Raw genomic sequence first — 16906 nt, 5'->3', positions numbered from 1 at the left:
CTCCTTTTGAGTTTTGCTTCTGCTTGCAAAGCCGACTGACTTTTTGTTTGCTCATTCCTTTCCAGAGACACTCGGCTGTGGCCCTGAAACAGGATCCTTTTAACGTGCACACAGCCACAGCTACCAGAGGGAAACAGTGACAGAGCTGTACGTAGTTCTGGGATGACATTTGTGGCAGCTTTTTGTTTTGTTACTGAGTTTTTGAAGGTTTTACTCAGTCTCCCAGGATGTTCACTTTCATCGACTCAGGCCAGCCTTCACTTGTATAAACTCCAAAACATGTGACCTGTCAAATAGTCACATTTTACAGTAAGAGGAAATACCAGTTTCACTCAGGAGATCATTTCATTCTCCGTAAGAGCTTCACCCTGTCGGTACTCCCTGAATAATTACACAGACAAGTCCAGTTCACCGGGGATAAAACTGTGCATATGCTATACTTCAACAGCTGCATGAGTGCTGAGGTATGTATACAGTATTGTACATTTGCTGGCATAGTTTAAATCCAAGTGATCGCCTGGAGGCTAATAGGGAAAAAATATAATGTGCTGGGCTCCCAAATGCCTCCCTCTGTCTTCTAAATATTTTTTAAAAATCTAACTAAAGTTGTCTCTTTTGGTGGTGATTTAAAAGTAATGTAGAACTAGCACAATGTGATACAAAATATTAATGAAAAAATCCCACATTGAAATCACAACCCTTGCAAATATTGATAATCAGCAGTTCCCTACTGGAGGTCTTAAATCTCTGTGCTATACAGAAAACCATTAGAGCTGCTGATCTGTCTGCTAGCATCAAGTAAAAGAGTACTGAGAAAAGGCAAAGACAATGTTAAGCATTGCTATATATTTCTGAAGGAGCAATACATGCTTTTTGCCATATCTGATCCAAGGTTTGAATATAACATTTAAATTCCATTCTTTTGAATACATTCATCTGTGAAGAATAAAGAGATAACGTAATAAAGATCGGACAGGCGCACAGCATGTGATGAACCACCTTTGATGGTCCATTTGCATTTTCCCATTCTAGATGTAACCACTGTGCTGCTGGCACTAAAGCCCAGTGTGGTTTTTAGACATTACAAGAGCCACAGAGTACGCGTTTGTGATCGTCTTGCCATTTTTAGCACACATGTCCTCTCAAAAACCCCATGCCTTGAGAAAGCACTGTTATTTCATAGTCCCTGACAGCTTTGGTACTCTCTCTCTCTTTTTTTTTTTTTTTTAGGGTTATCTTTCATTATTCTATCCTTCCTATCCTATCCTATCCTTCTTTTTCCTCTGCTTTGTTGGTAGTTTGTTTGATTTCCCTCCCCCTTTCTTCTTCACCAGCTGTGGTTCAGAATCCTTTTTCTTACCCAGAACTGTGCTGCAAGTTGTAGTTTTCCCCCTATATCCATCTCTTCCTTTTGGAGCTTTCACTTGAAGGAAAACTCCATAAATTTTATCCTTCTATTGAAAAACCTTCATGCTTTCTCCAGCAACCCATATCCCTCCTTTTTTAAATGCAGGCTGTGCCATCCCCTGCCCAGCCCGATTTCCTACCCCCTGCGGTGGTGACAGACGCGCGTATTGTCTCTCCTGGGTTCTCTGCGCCTTGGTAACATATTCCTGAGAAGTGCTGCGCCTGGGTACAGGATGTTAGTGCTTGAACAGATTGCAGACATCACTTCAATCTTTTCCTCTAGAGAAAGTCAAGCGCAGCTCTGATTAAGAAAGTAAGAGAGCGATTGAAGCGATCCCCTCCGACTGCCTCTAGCCGTGCCACAGCAGCGCCCCGCACCCGCCCGGGGGCACAGGGCAGCGGGAGGCATTTTTTTGCTCGTACGCCCCAGCAAGCGGATCCGGCCCGTTGGAGCAAGCGGGTGTCGGCACACGCGTCACAGCTCGCCGGTGCGTCCAGTGCGGGAGCCCGCAGCACCAAGCCCGGCCCAGGGGCTTTCACACTGCTGGTCTTGACGCCCCTGCGCCCTCCCGGTGCCCCTGCCCCGACGCCAGCGGCGGGCCGGGCTGCGGGGCTGCGCGGGGGCTGAGCCGCCTGGGGGCTCGGGCCGGCCCTGCCTGCGGGGGGGGGGGGGGGGGGGGGGGGGGGGGGGGCTGAGCCGCCCCAGCACCAGGGACAGGGACGGGGTCAGGGACAGCGCCCGCCGGGACCGGCGGCACGGGGGCACCGCGCGCGGGACACCGGGCCCCTCGCGGCTGCCCGGCTCCCCTGGGGCAGCATCCCGGTCCCGCTGCGCCTCGGGGCGGGGAACAGCGGGCGGCCCGGCCACTGCCGCCCTCGGCCCGGCCACTGCCGCCCTCGGCCCGGCCACTGCCGCCCTCGGCCCGGCCACTGCCGCCCTCGGCCCGGCCGGCGGAGCGCGCTGTGCCGGCTCGGGACGGGACGGGGCGGGACGGGCGGCGCAGGGGACGGGCGTCAGTAAAAGCTCCGGCTGAAAAGCAGCTTCACATGCTTAGAATCAGCCCCCGAGGACCGTCACCTGAGTGCTTTCCCAAAACATTTACTTCCGCCTGGTTCCTTAAAGCGTGTGCTGTCCTGTCGCAGGTATCTCGACTGAATAGGGTTAAAATGCCTCTGAAGACAGAAGAAAAAGCCGCTTACAGGCCGTGTTATTTATTCTTCTCAAGATAAGCAACACGTGACTTTAACGCTGCATCAGGAGCCATTTTTTCTGTGGCACAGACCCTCCTGTGCAAACTGGAATTCACTCGTCACCCGCCCGCACCCTCCAGCACTAGCACATGCCACTGAGGTGACAGGCGACACTGTTGGTAGCTCATGCTGTGTTAGGTTCACAGAGGTGACACTATCTTCGTCTGTCTACTGCAAAGGTTTGCTTCAGCATGCCCCCATCCAGATGTCGTTACCAACGTCATGTGTTGACCTGGTTTTGCAGAAATGCTAGGGTTTCAAATCCCACTGAAATTCAGATATTCTCCAAGCATACAGCCACTTTATTGCACAAATCCAAAATAATTCAGACCTGGGCTTCTGCTGGAAGATGCTTTAGAGTTGGGAAGAGAAATAAAAATGTAAAATAAATTAAAAAATACATATCCTAATGTTGATGCTCTTATGAATGCTACATTTACCTTGTCCTTTACCTTCCTGTTGGCATTTTTATTGTGTAAGCATTACTGTACTCTCTAAGTGAAAACCCGAACTTACTGCAAACCATGGGAGAAGCCATTAGTGCAGCCTTGCATGGCATTTATCCTGTTTCTTATGATTGCTGACAAACCTATGGGACAGCCCAGTAAATACTTACTGTAAACTTTACTGGTCCAAACAGCATTCCTAAATTACTATGCACAGCTTACATGCAGGGCTGTACTACAGCGGATACCTGTGTCCTGCCCTCTATATGCCTGTTGACACATTTGCCATCCTTGTTTGACATTGTTTGCTGTGCTTGGCAAGGGATTTCCTTGGTGTTATATTGCTGTTGGAGATGATCTGTGGTGCTGGTTGGTAAAAAGTCTATTTATTTTTTTCTTTAGCCTTCTTCAGAAGTTTTTCCCTGCCAGGATGTTCAGGTGGGGCAATTTCATACTTCATACTACCTATCTGCCCAGCAGCTTTTTATGAGCCTTTGGCTGTTTTGTTGCTGCCCTGAGGAAGGCGTTGTGCTAAATGCTGGAGCTCACCCGTCCTCTGCTGTTCTCAGGCTAGCCAGGAAGATGAGGTGCAGCTGAACTCACAGCATATACCAGCCCCTTGCATCATTTGCTGCAGGATCCCTCACTGTTGACCTGCCTGGCTCAGAATTATGGGACTGCCCTGCACTGCTGAGAGGGGACCACTGGCAGCACCTCCACACCTCCTGCAGGAGCAAATGGCCTTTCATGAAGCTTTGTGATAAGCCCTCCCTAAGCATCGTCCTCTCTCCAAATGCAAGCAAGGGGGGCCAAGCCAAGTACAGCCCATGTCTGTAACTCCTGCCTGCAAGCTGCCTAACGCGGGCTCCGCAGGCTTCTGACCACCCACACTGGCACGTGCAAGTGGTGTTGCTTCGCTAACGGAGACTTGTGGGGTGAGTGATACTGTGGTTTTTCCTGATGAGTGGGAACTGCCCATATGAAGGTAAAATTATGTTTTTTGCTAAACCTGCAATCCTGATTTCCCTTTGGGGGTTTTGTTTGCCTGTTACTAATATATTTGAAATTAGTATACATGAATCACTAGTTGCATATTTAATTTAGGGATTTTCTGCCTCAATAATGGTTGACTCTGAAATTACCTAAACTGCACTGAAACCCTCGATGGTGCCCATGGAAAGTAGCATGGCTACCTGTTACAGCACTCTCCAAACTATCATACTGTGACAAGGTCTTTTACCATCTCATACCAGCATACTCTTCATGCGAGTCCTTCTGCTGCCTTCTTATGTCTTCTCATCTCTCCTCTCCCAGAGCATGCATTCTTTACTTCTTCCTCTCCCCTTCTCTTCCTCGGCTGCTCTCTCTTCACTGGCTCTCAACCACTTAACTTAACCAGCCACACCTGCACCTTACCTACATCGGCCAACTCGCTGCCCCTGAAGCCAGCCCACAGCTGTATATTATCAATGCTAATTAACCCAGCTTCATTCCTCTACAACTATACAAAGTCTGAAGGGTACTGTCCCATTTGCAGGTGTATAGCAATTGGTTGGACTACAGGTATATAACACCAATCCACCCTGGCAGATACTGTGATCACCACCTAATCCTGTTGAATCCCAGCTATCCCAGTTAAGTTATTGTTTGCTGGTGAACAGTTGTTAAAGTATCTAGTGAAGATTTGCTCAACTTGCATCTTATTCTGTATAATTAAAAAAAAAACCCCCACTGTCAACAACAACTGAAAAACTCAAGCAGCAGCAGCCCAGAATGGCAGGAAGCTTAGATGGGCACTGTCAGGATGCTGGAGATGGATGTGCAGATTTCTAACAGCAGACCTGCTTCTCTTTGTCACCAGCCTATGAACGGATTGTATCTGAAGTTCTGCAAAAGCCCTTTCCGCTTTTCCTGGCATTTCTGATTCAAGTGGCCCAAAACAATAATTCAACTGTGGTAAAAACCTAACTCAGTGTTAGTCTAATAGTATTACAAAGGTGCTAAGAGAGCAGTGTATGCACAGGTGGTTTTCTACACTGTATTTCTAATACTTTGTCTTGCTTATTTTATTACTGCTGTAGTCAAAGTTGCCATCAATGAGTCAGTTCAATTTTCCTTAGTTTGTTTAATTTTCTACATACTTTCCTGGAACTACAGTGTGGATCATGTAGGAAGGAGGGGAAAGGAAAAGGAGAAACTAAGGAAAATGGTAAGATTTCGACTCTCAGTCAAATTTAAACCCATCTCATTCCATGCAGTCATTCTCCATACCCAGAAATACCATAACTTCTCCCATAATAACTGTAAGTGTTCTGTGCCACTCTCTTGCCAGGTTTTCCCCTAATCAAACAAACTATTATCAGACTCAGGTGCTTAAAAGTCCAAGCTATGAAGCCTGATGCTGGGCTTCAGTCTCTGCGCTCTGTTTTGAGAGGCTTTGTCTTCCTCCTCCACAGCTTACAAGCACGTTTCGTAGGACCGTGAACTCTCTGCTCAGCAAGAGAGGGAAAACTCAGTGAAACCTCTCCTAACAGAGGCAGAATTTTTAGGAGGAGCTAGACCTGTCATCTGGTAGAGAATCCTTTTTCACCAAAACTCTGATAACCTTTCCTCAGAATGGCTTAAGTGAACTTTTCAGGTATTGTTGGAAGAAGGGTTCGCCGGAGTCAAGAAGACGCTCAATATGAGTTATGCATCTTGCTCAACTTTATTAGTTTCTAACACTACTTATATAGAACCGATACACATGCGTATTCGTAAAGCAGAAATATAATTGGTTAGTAGTCTCTAAACACGCACGGTTCTCACACCCCTAATTATCATGACTAAAATAAGCATTCTATCCATGTAGCTAATTGTGTTGCTGTGCTTCAGCCTTGTAGTTTGTTACTCCCTATTTTCCCATACCGGTCTCTATCTTTCTTGGCCCTGCACCTGCTTTCCCAGCAGCTGTATCTTGTTACAGCCACGGCCTGTTGGCACAACATCATTACTTGGTCTCAGGATTCAAGAGTAGCTCAAGGCTACCTTTCTTGTTAACTTCAGCACAGCAACTTCAGTACAATTCTGATTACAGGCCTGTTCTAATACCAGGCCTGGATTGTGCAGATCTTCAGAGATTCTAAAGCCATGCTTCTGCACCCATTCTTCTACAATTCCCCCTTTTTCTTTTGCACAAGCCAGGCCTGATTGGTTATGTTAAAAACTACTCTCTTTAAACAAGAAAAAACACAGCTAAAAACTAAAAGCATTACAATATTGATTATAACAAAGCGTATTCCTTCCATCAATAACGTCTTTAACCAACCTGTTATGCCCAATCCTCTCAACCATTCATCAAAGGGATTATCATCAACAAGAATATGCTTCATGTTTCCCTGCAGTTGTGACAACTTCTTGTGGATAGATATGGAATGATCGGAAAGGTTCACACAACACATCCCTTCAAAATCCTCACAACCGTGTCCATGTGCTAATAACAAAAAAACTACTGCAGCTCTATTTTGTAATGTAGCATGCCTAACACTATCTACGTCAAGCGATAACGAACTTAAAGTCTGTGATGTAGGATTAAATTGCTTCTCTCCCCAACACGCTAACCTTCGTATATTCTTAGCGTTTAATGCAGTCATTGCTCCTGGCATAAATATGGAGGCTAAGACATTTGTTGTTACAGACTGCAGATCGACTCGGTCATTACATGTTTCATCAAAGGTGCGCAGTGCCCTCCGTGATCTATGAAATTGTGGAGTCATTTTCAATAAGTCTTTCATACGTGGAGCAAACAAAATTAAATGCCCTAAATAACATGGTCCACCGACAGGATTCAAACGAATCCCTGGCCATGCTCTATCTCCACATATCAAAAAGATTCCCGGTGGCAACTGATAGCCCCCTGATACATTTACATGTAAGCCTCCAGCTTTCAGTTCACCCCAATTAGGTGAACCGGTTAAATTTTGAAACCTTGTTATCAAACTCCCATTCACCTTGAGGTGCTAGCCACAATCGCCACGGTTCACCAAACCAAATTACTCCAGTGCCATTTACAGATTGAAGTGGTGGTACCGTGTCCTCACATTCTGGCATTCCCGTTGCAGTCACGTTAACGTATTTAACGGGCGTAATGCTACCTAATAGGTCTAACTCCTGTAATGGCAAATGATACGATCGATTCAAATTCTCAATAACCGTTTTCTGCCACGCTGCATTACGCATAGAAGGCCAAACAAATCGCCCATTCGGACTCACACATGTACCATTCTGACTGGAAGTCAGATCCACTGTTTTAACATTTAAAAAAAACATCAAAATATGTTTCATTCTCTGGCAGGGGAATACCAATTAAACAGTTTCTAAAGGGGTTGTCTGCTTGCTGCAAACTTAAACAAAAGTCTGTTACCCCCATGATATTTGCCCATGTCACCCATATGTTTGTTCTAGGCAAGATGTCAAAAATACTTTGGCCAATGGGTAAAAAATTCATCAAGACTGTAAACCAAGTCCACCACTTAAACATGTTTAGTCCTACAATTTCCACCCTTTTCTTTTTTTTTTTTTTTTTCTTTCCACCCCACAAATCTGTACTTTCACAGATTCTGATGATGTATACTGTCTCCAATCAGCATGGTATTACACTAGTCGTATGCTTTCTCTTGTTTCATGCCCAGTTACTAATCAAACACTTACACTCTTTACACCATTTACATTTAAGCTTTGGCTTACAGAACCGTTTTACCCCACATAGCATACATCGGCACAATACCCACGGGTTACATCCCTTACAACATAGACAGTTTATTCCGTCTGCTCGCTCTGAGTCTTCTCTTCTGTCTTCTGATCTTGACATACAGGTCGCACAAACTTGCTAGGGACCCATATAGGTCCTTTACCTGTGGAGATACAAAAATAACCTCTACCGATAAATAACACCGGATTAGGTCCTTCCCATACACCTGAAGCCATATTATTATACAGAACATTCAAACCAGGAACTGTAGTTGTTTGGTTCCCTCGTGCTGTTTGGTGATGTATAACAACAGGTGGTCCCTCTCTATCCTCCGTAAGGGAGAGATAGTTTAAGGTAAAGAACACCTTAGTCAACCATTTAGTTACATCTATGTCCTGCGATACTTTCTGTCTCTGAAGATAATCCTTCAGGGTACGGTTTGCCCTTTCAAAAACTGCTTTCAGTTCTAAGGTTTGAAGGTTGTCCCATGGTTCATCGGTGATCACGTGTTTCTGCCACTGATTATCAGATTGACAAACACATGCAGCCTTCTTCACCTTTTGTCCTGCATCTGTAAACACCGTTGGCCCTTCAGCTGGTCTTTTTGAGCGTAACGGTCTCGCAATCCACTGATAATGTTCTAACATCTTCCCGAGAGGTCCTTTTGGCCGGTTGTTGTGTACAACACCTGTATAACCCATCAAGGCTTCCTGTATGGCTGTTGAATGTCTCAGAAGCCATTCATAATCATCACCACGGACTAGAATACTGATATCTGCTGGTTCAGTCCCATCAGTTTCAACAATCCTGTCTCTTCCTTTTCTCACCAAGGCCGCTACTGGTTCAGGGCGACTTAAAATACGATGTCTGGGTTGCAATGGCAAAAACAACCACTCTAAAATGATCACTGTATTTTCCCCCTTTTTCTTTTGCCATTGCAAAATAAGGGCAAAAGGTGAAGTGGCAACATTACAAACCAAAAAAGTTAACGGATGATTTGCCATTCGGTGACCACACCAGCCAGTCTGAATCTTGCGGGATACAACTTTCAGGGCAGCCCGCTGTTCTGGTGAACAAGTTTGAGGACTGTTGGCTTCGGTGCCATGCAACCAGGATCGGAAAGGTTGCAAATCATCATTAGTGAGTCTCTTTGTGTATCATCAGGGTGTAAGGGAATCGTGAAAAAGACAGAACAGTATTTTGTTGGGGTCTGCAGCGGGTCTGCAGACAAGTTAGTTGACTTCAAAGACTTAGCCGTGTACCTTTAAGACAGCCACAAATTGTCAGGTATGTAAACAGGGTGTGGAGAATTGGAACTTAGAACCGCAGCATATGGGCACCTACAGCAACAGCAAATAGCAAGCAAGAAGAAGGACACAAAAATCTATCAGGGTCTAACACCTGCGCTGTCTAAGATATATAAATAGTTTGTATAAACAATAAAGGCCATTTTGTCCGAACCCAGCCACGCAGACATAGTTTTTCTTTTAAGTCCGCCTCAACTTGCGTCACCACAGTCTTTCAAGTCTATCACAACAATTCGCCAAATCTGTGGGATCATCATAAAAGGTGGAAGAGCAGGTTGCAACACTCCCGTCGCTAAAATCTGATCATTAATCTTCCATAAATCATGTCCCAGTTATGTGCATCAAGATTATTAATCAGTACTGGACAAGCTAACGAGCTGGTCACCTGCCATTCTCCCTCCAAAATAGCATCACGAATAACACCAGACCAACACTGTAGAATTGGATCTTTTCTCGAGTTCAGCATCGGTGGGTTAGTTGGGCTAACTGGAGGAATTACAGGTATTGAAGTAGTAGGCAGGTTCATTTTAACTCGCTTTACCAGGTTTCTTAATTTATCTATTACCTCCTGTAAGGATTTCTCTGTATTTTTATCACAAGGTTTCTCCCCGCCTTCTTCCTCAAACCCATCCAATGATGTTTCAGGACGAGGAGGAACTTTTGGTTTGTCCGCTGTCTTATCTAAAAGCTCCGGCACCGTTGAACATGCAGGGGCAGACATACCCTTCATAGGACAAGTATGCCAAACTCCGAAAAGTGTAACCAAGAGAGAAAGCTTAGGTGAATCATGCTTCTGCTCCACCGGCTTTTCTACACATCTCTCCCCAGTGCTTCTATGGCTGCCGCCGCTACCATTTTTTTTTTTTTGCTTTCATAGTTTCCAGAGTGTTAACTATTGACCGCCACGTCACTCCTAACGCTCTAGCTTCTTTTCCTTCTTTGCCTCCCTCGGTTGTAGTATCCCAGAAGCAATTTCCCACTTCTCTCCATTCCGCAATACTAAACAATTATGCGGGCTCGGGGATCTTATTCTTTTTTCGTGCCCAGCGAACTAAGGTCTCCACTTCTGTCTCTGTAATGCCCACCCCTCTCTTAAGGAGGATGCCAGTTAACAGTTTAATTGCTGCATCTAATTCCATCGCGGTCTTCTCGGCGCTCTCCCCTTTCACAGAAAGGATATCAGCGCGGAGAAGCCCTGCCGCGATTTACTCATCGCGGCCTTCCATAGTGCCCCCCCCTCCTCTCACAGAGAGGAATTTAGCATAGAGTCCTGACGCGATTTACTCTACGCGGTCTTACCACCGGCAGGGGTGCAATCTGCAGCTCTACACCGAACTCTGGACTCCCCTTTTCGCCAGCAGCTGGGGGGATCCGTGGCAGTGGGTGGGCGGGCGGGCGGGGGGAGCTGCAGGGCATGGCACAGCACGCTGGCAGGGCACGGGGAACTGTGCTGGTTTAAGAAGCAATCTGGCTAGCGAAGTACAGTCACTGGGTGTCATGATTTCAGAGTCAAACAAATAAGTCAACAAGTGTTTGACTGGTTCACATTGTAATCCATATTGTGTAACGGCTTGTCGTAGCTGCTGCATAAATTTCCAATCAAAAGGTTTCCACACAGCGGCTGCTGAACCAGCAGGTAAAGCAGTAGTCCACACCGGACAAGCAACAGCAGAAGCAGCTTCCCACTCTCCCTCCAACATAGTGTCTCTTACAACCCCAGACCAACGACTTTCTGGAGCGGCAGGGTGGAGGATAACACCTTCCTGGGTCAGGATCTGAACATCACGACCGGCAGTAGGCAGATGGCATTTAGTCAATTGCTGCTGCAAACGGTCTAGGGTCCAGTCGGAGGGTCTGGTTCGGGGACGGGGGATTGAGGCAGGTGCAGGTGGGGTGGGTTCAGTGTCTTTAGCAGACTCTGCGTTCTCATTCAGAGGTGCACTCGGACCCGCTGTAGTACCCTCATCCTCATCTAACAGCGGGGGTGGCTCTCGGTAGCTGTCAGGGCGGCACGGAGTACCCGATGTGGTGGCACCCTCCGGAGATGGTGTCGGGTTTAACAGCTCGGTCGCAGATTTTTTAATGGGCACAATTATGCCTTTTGCAGACAGAGCACCGAGACCAAACTGGGAAGATGGCGACTCAGCTTCCTGACCGAGGAGGTCTGAGGCAGCCATAGCCATTTTTTTTTTCCACAACCAGGGATCGTAAATGGTTTATGACCTCCCAGCAGGCAATCCCCAAGTCCTTGGCCGATTTACTGCTGCTAAGGATTGCATCGCAAAGGGAATCCCCGACCTCTCGCCACTCAGTCACACTAAACAGCAATTGCGGGTCTTTTAAGTGTCCGTTTTCAGCCGCCCACCTACAGGGTTCATGGAGCTTCTTAGTGCTCACGCTAGCTTCTCACTTAGCAAGAATATCAGTTAATAGTGTGAGTGCCGCTTCTCTTTCCATCATCGAGGAAAAAACGGTCTTACTGGTGCAGGTCCGCGCATGATGTCAATGCCGGATTCAGACACCTTTACTCCTTACGGACGTCTTCCTGCTTGAACTCCTCACAGCGACTCTCAATTTTGCAAAGCCCACCATCACGATGCAAAGGCAGAGTTTTTCCAGCAATTACCAGATTTCCCGTCGTTCGGGCGCCAATTGTTGGAAGAAGGGTTCGCCGGAGTCAAGAAGACGCTCAATATGAGTTATGCATCTTGCTCAACTTTATTAGTTTCTAACACTACTTATATAGAACCGATACACATGCATATTCATAAAGCAGAAATATAATTGGTTGGTAGTCTCTAAACACGCACGGTTCTCACACCCCTAATTATCATGACTAAAATAAGCATTCTATCCATGTAGCTAATTGTGTTGCTGTGCTTCAGCCTTGTAGTTTGTTACTCCCTATTTTCCCATACCGGTCCCTATCTTTCTTGGCCCTGCACCTGCTTTCCCAGCAGCTGTATCTTGTTACAGCCACGGCCTGTTGGCACAACATCATTACTTGGTCTCAGGATTCAAGAGTAGCTCAAGGCTACCTTTCTTGTTAACTTCAGCACAGCAACTTCAGTACAATTCTGATTACAGGCCTGTTCTAATACCAGGCCTGGATTGTGCAGATCTTCAGAGATTCTAAGGCCATGCTTCTGCACCCATTCTTCTACATGGTATTTTTCCTTTTACTCTCCCTTCTCTCCCCATAAATCACAGTCCCTTACAGTGGACTTAATATCAGGGGTGAGCAAGAGCTAGCATGCATCTCAGTGAGACAAAGGGAAAAGGAAAAAGGCAAATAAGAGAAGAGCCAGAGTTTTCTGGGTGAAAATAGAGGGTTGGACCTCAGTAAGGTGTATTTGAACTACCAAGCTGATGTACAAGGAAGAATAGATTGCTGGGGAGGCCATAATTTAGTTGCTAGGAACTGCTGAAGAGCTGTGCCTGAGCCTGGGCACATGCACATCGTCTGCTTTCACGTTGTCAGGCGAGTGGGTAGGTTGACATTACAAAGCCTAAGCACACCGTGTCGCAGAGCCCCAGCTGAGCATGCGAGCATGGGTCCAACACGCACAGAGACACGTGGAGTGAAGGGCTTGTGCCATGGCAGGGAGGAGGCTGGGGCACAGCACGTGTAAGACAAGCAGCAAGCCTGCAGTTGAGACATACCCCATACCCACATGAACCCTGATGGGAGTCACAGCAGTCATTTGGAAGATACATGTGCCAAGTCTAATTTGAATTTCCAAAGGTCACATTTGTCATTCTGGGTGTACCAGCATTCTCGTTAACAAGTGTCTCCAGCTGGTCCTGTGCAATGGCCTCAGGACATGCTGTTGTAACCAAGCATGCGGCACAGGGCTACTACAGAGGCCTCAGGCTCATCTACTCTGCTCTCTGCTTAAGGAGTGTCACAGGAGAGGGGGCTTGTGCCAAACACGCTACATTTGTGACCAGGTTTTGACCTAGCAGGCATGAAATACGTAGAGCCGCTTTCTGGATGTGTAGGTTGGTCTGTAGCACCACCTGATTGAAGCCTATCTTACCTGATGGCAGTGACACCAAAGCCAGGTAGGCTCCAAATAGAGAAGTGGGCTTCCAGAGGTGGGTCAGCTCACCCGCCTTAGGGCAGGATGAGTTACCCCTCTGCAGGTGCTTATTTCTCCCCACTGTGCCACCTCGGAGGAACCTACACAATTGGCTTAGCCAAGACACCTGCATTTAAAAAACTACAATTAGATGAGTGCCTTGGTAGCCTTCATAAAACCTGCCAGCGCTGTGAGGTAAGTGACCAGAGCTATAACATTATAGTTGGCAATGGGTCCCTTACAAGATGATTTTACAGTTTTAACCTCTGTCTCAACCACTCCAGACACAGGCAGGCACACCTCTGGTGCAGTGCTTCTCTAAAATAAGGGCATATGCTGCCTCAAGGCTAGCCCTCGGTGTCAGGAGTAGATGGGACTCCTGATCTACCACCAGCCGGTGCAAAGAATGGGCTGCTCAGGGTCAGCAGAGCTTGTCAATCATCAGTGGCTTTGGCCAAAACAGGACTTGCCTGTGTCTCCATTGCTGACAGGTTGTGGTCACCTCTCTACCCATGTCAGGAGCCTCATCCAGGGACCAACCCTCCCTGACTCCTCTGAGGCTTGCAAAGCTTAGCTCTGCTTCTCCTCTGCCTGCTGCCAGCATGTTCACCATCTGCTGCCTTGGCTTGGATCTCTGACGAACATTATGTTATGGAATGGGTTTTCCAGTAACATTTATACCATTAGAAAGTCCACAGACCCATCCACTTCCCACTCATTAAATGCTTTTTCTTCAAAGGCTGGGTTTGGATAGTGTTAGCTTGCACTGCAGCCTGCTGAGCAAAAGCCACACACTCCCCTCGGGGAGCTTCATTCTGCCCAAAGCACAGAAGTGTCCACAGCCCCAAGATAAAGCTACCTGCTTTTTTTGATCAGAAGTAATTAGTGCCAACCAGGAATCTTCACTTATCTGCCATATGAATACTACCTGAGCCCTGGTCTACCTCCTGTATCCTGTTTTCAGATGTTCAATACCGTATGTGTCCCAACAGATCACTGAATCTGCTGGTCTGTTTTAATCATCACCGCTCATCTCCTCCGTGCTCCCCGTTACTAAATGCTGGCTGCAGAGCATACTATGGTAGCACAAATACCGCACTGGTTTGGTTGTTTCCAGATGGGCCCTTTACATTCTTTTTCTTACAACTTCTAACTTACAGACACCTGTTTCACCTGCTTTCATTCTACATATCCTTGCCAGTGCTGATTTTTTAAATCATTCGGCACATCTTGAGCATTATGGGTCCGAGCATAGGGCCACACTTCCTGCTCTGAGTAATCATAAAATTGCCCTTCACTTTTCCAGCTCTGTAGTTGCAGATGTGAAGCTGAGGACTTTAGTCAAGGAAGTGTTTCTTGCTAATTCTTCCTCTTGGCATTTGCTTCTTCATTGTTGTTTCTGGACTGCAGATTTGGGATGACTTGGAACTACATGTCTCTGTTTATATCCCCTAATATTTTCCTTCTGTTTCATTTTTTTTTTTCCTCAGCAGACGCTCAGTGATTTTGCTATTAGCTGTGCCTGTAGAAATAGAGGCTGCAGTTCATAAAGGCAGTTAACACCCTTTCCGTGCTCTCAACAAGTTGTCACTGGCTGAAATTGCAGCATGGTCCAAGTGCTGAGGGTGCGGTCCCAAAATACCCCTCTAGGGTCACTTCATCACATCCTTATAAGAGAAAAGGCTATTCAGAAAAAAGCAAACACAAAATGTCTCTTTTCCCACTTGAACTTCACCAAAGATTCATCTCTTGCAATTGCCTCACCTCTCTCCTGCTGCCACCTGAGATCTCTGACAGCACCTCACCCCCATGCGCATGCAGATGGACTCGCTTGCCCAGTCCTGCGGAAGATGGATTCATCTTCCTTCATCTTCATGTTCCATCCAGAGATAGGAACATTCCCAGATCCCACCTATCTTCTCAACAGCATAAATGTGTTTCAGACTGAGCATCTCTGCTCAACTGTACCTCAACAGATGTGGACCAGCCTGGGCTGGCTTGTGTTTTGATCACAGCAGGAGGCGGGAGGCATTTTGACAGAGCATCACTTTTTCCACAGAATCCCCTGAAGCTGCATGGGTTCATATTTGGTTAGAGGGTAAGTTTTCCAGTACAAAATAAAAATACTAATAGAACACTGTCAGTACTACAAAGTATGAATTTTTTCAAAGGAATCACTTAACTTGAGCTGATTATTAGATTAGTCTGCAAATCCTCGGAAAAATATTTATCTCGATGTAAGTGCTATGACTTCGGGAAGGATAGACATGCATTCTTCATAAGCATAAGATGCTTTTCAGCTTCTAATTATGGAGAAATCACAAGCACTCCTAAAAAGAAATTAACGTGCTTTGACATTTGGATGTAATGAATATTTCTTTATTTCTTAGTTCCTTTCTTTTTCACTGGGGAAAAAAAAATTAAAAAAATAAAGATTTGCCAATGCTTTTCTTGTCAGTGCTGTGATTTGAGAACATAGGTTTGCACTCAGCTTAGCGTCATTTTGCATGTTGACCTGCTTGTAACTCAACAACTGTATGGCTGGGAGCACAAGTAGGAAGCCTCCAGTTCTCATATATGCCGAGAGCTGGTCCCAGGGTTTTGTGTTCTCAGCCTTATCCTGCTTCGAGGGGCCGTAGTGCAGTGTCATGCCAGGCACTTGCTCTTTTAATCCTAACTTCAAGGCTGTAAGCATCCTCTTTGCTGACAGTCTGCTTTTTGCCAACATGGCTAAGCTTCCTTGCACTCAACTTCTCTCACTCCCTTTTCCCTCCTCGCCTTTGCAGCCGTTTGTTCATGCTGGCGTGCCATGCTCCATGGGCTCCATCTCACATAGTCTTCCAATAACCTCAACGGGTTTCTGGAGTTTTGCTGCTCTCTTTAACGTGCCTAAAAGCTGTTGCTCTCACTTCAGTCCAGGCAGAACATCCTTCATTTCAAATGACACCAATATGAAGGGAGGTGCCTGTTGCTTCAGCTGAAAAGACTGCAGTGGAGTTTCGGCTCTGGAAACAGGATGGCAGAAGGGAAGTGTGCACACAGCTTTTTCTCTGCTTCATCGATAAGAACTCATTTTCAAGGACATTGATACCTAGGGCCAGGTCTTTCTCACATGGAGCTTTGTGGGAATATTGCTTTGAGTTCAGTGGAAATAGCATCAGGCCTGAAAGGTGAGCATAAGAACTTTCTAAAACCTGTGGTATGTGGGTAGAATTATGCCATACTGTATACATGCAGTATTTCCCTCACATCGTCCAGCAGCACCACATTTAACAGCAGTGAGGTTATGGTTTAACCAGGGGCATCATTCCAGTGACATCCTGAAGATTCCCTGGACTATAGAAGTCTTTTGTTGGCTGTAAGAGCATTGATCTTTCAACCTATGTTAAGCAAGAATAACTGAAAGAATACATTGCAAATCCTGTATTTCATTTACTTAGTACTGTAGCCCATGGGAAGGACTCACATTGGAGCAGTTCATGGAGAACTGTCTCTCGTGGGAGGGACCCCATGATGGAGCAGGGGAAGAGTGTGAGAAGCCTCCCCCTGAGGGGGAAGGAGCGGCAGGAACAACGTGTGATGAACTGACCACAGCCCCCATTCCCTGTCCCCCTGCGCTGCTCAGGGGGAGGAGGCAGAGGGCTCAGGAATGAAGTTGAGCCTGGGAAGAAGGGAGGGGTGGGG

The 16906-nt window shown here is 46.4% G+C and overlaps 1 protein-coding gene across 1 annotated transcript in view; it reads left to right on the top strand.

Annotated features, from left to right (window-relative positions):
- Positions 1-443, top strand: part of FIG4 (FIG4 phosphoinositide 5-phosphatase) — a 77162-nt gene extending 76719 nt beyond the window's left edge. Inside the window, exon 23 of the mRNA XM_056342989.1 lies at positions 66-443. Within this exon, the coding sequence (XP_056198964.1) occupies positions 66-87 (22 nt within the window). The 3' untranslated portion in view covers positions 88-443. The remainder of the gene's footprint in view (positions 1-65) is intronic.
- Positions 444-16906: the final 16463 nt, after the last annotated feature.

The sequence above is a fragment of the Falco biarmicus genome, chromosome 6, assembly GCF_023638135.1.
Source record: "Falco biarmicus isolate bFalBia1 chromosome 6, bFalBia1.pri, whole genome shotgun sequence".
NCBI classification, from domain to species: domain Eukaryota; kingdom Metazoa; phylum Chordata; class Aves; order Falconiformes; family Falconidae; genus Falco; species Falco biarmicus.
The sequence above is the reverse complement of the archived record's forward strand: the minus strand, read 5'-3'. Positions and strand labels throughout refer to the sequence as shown.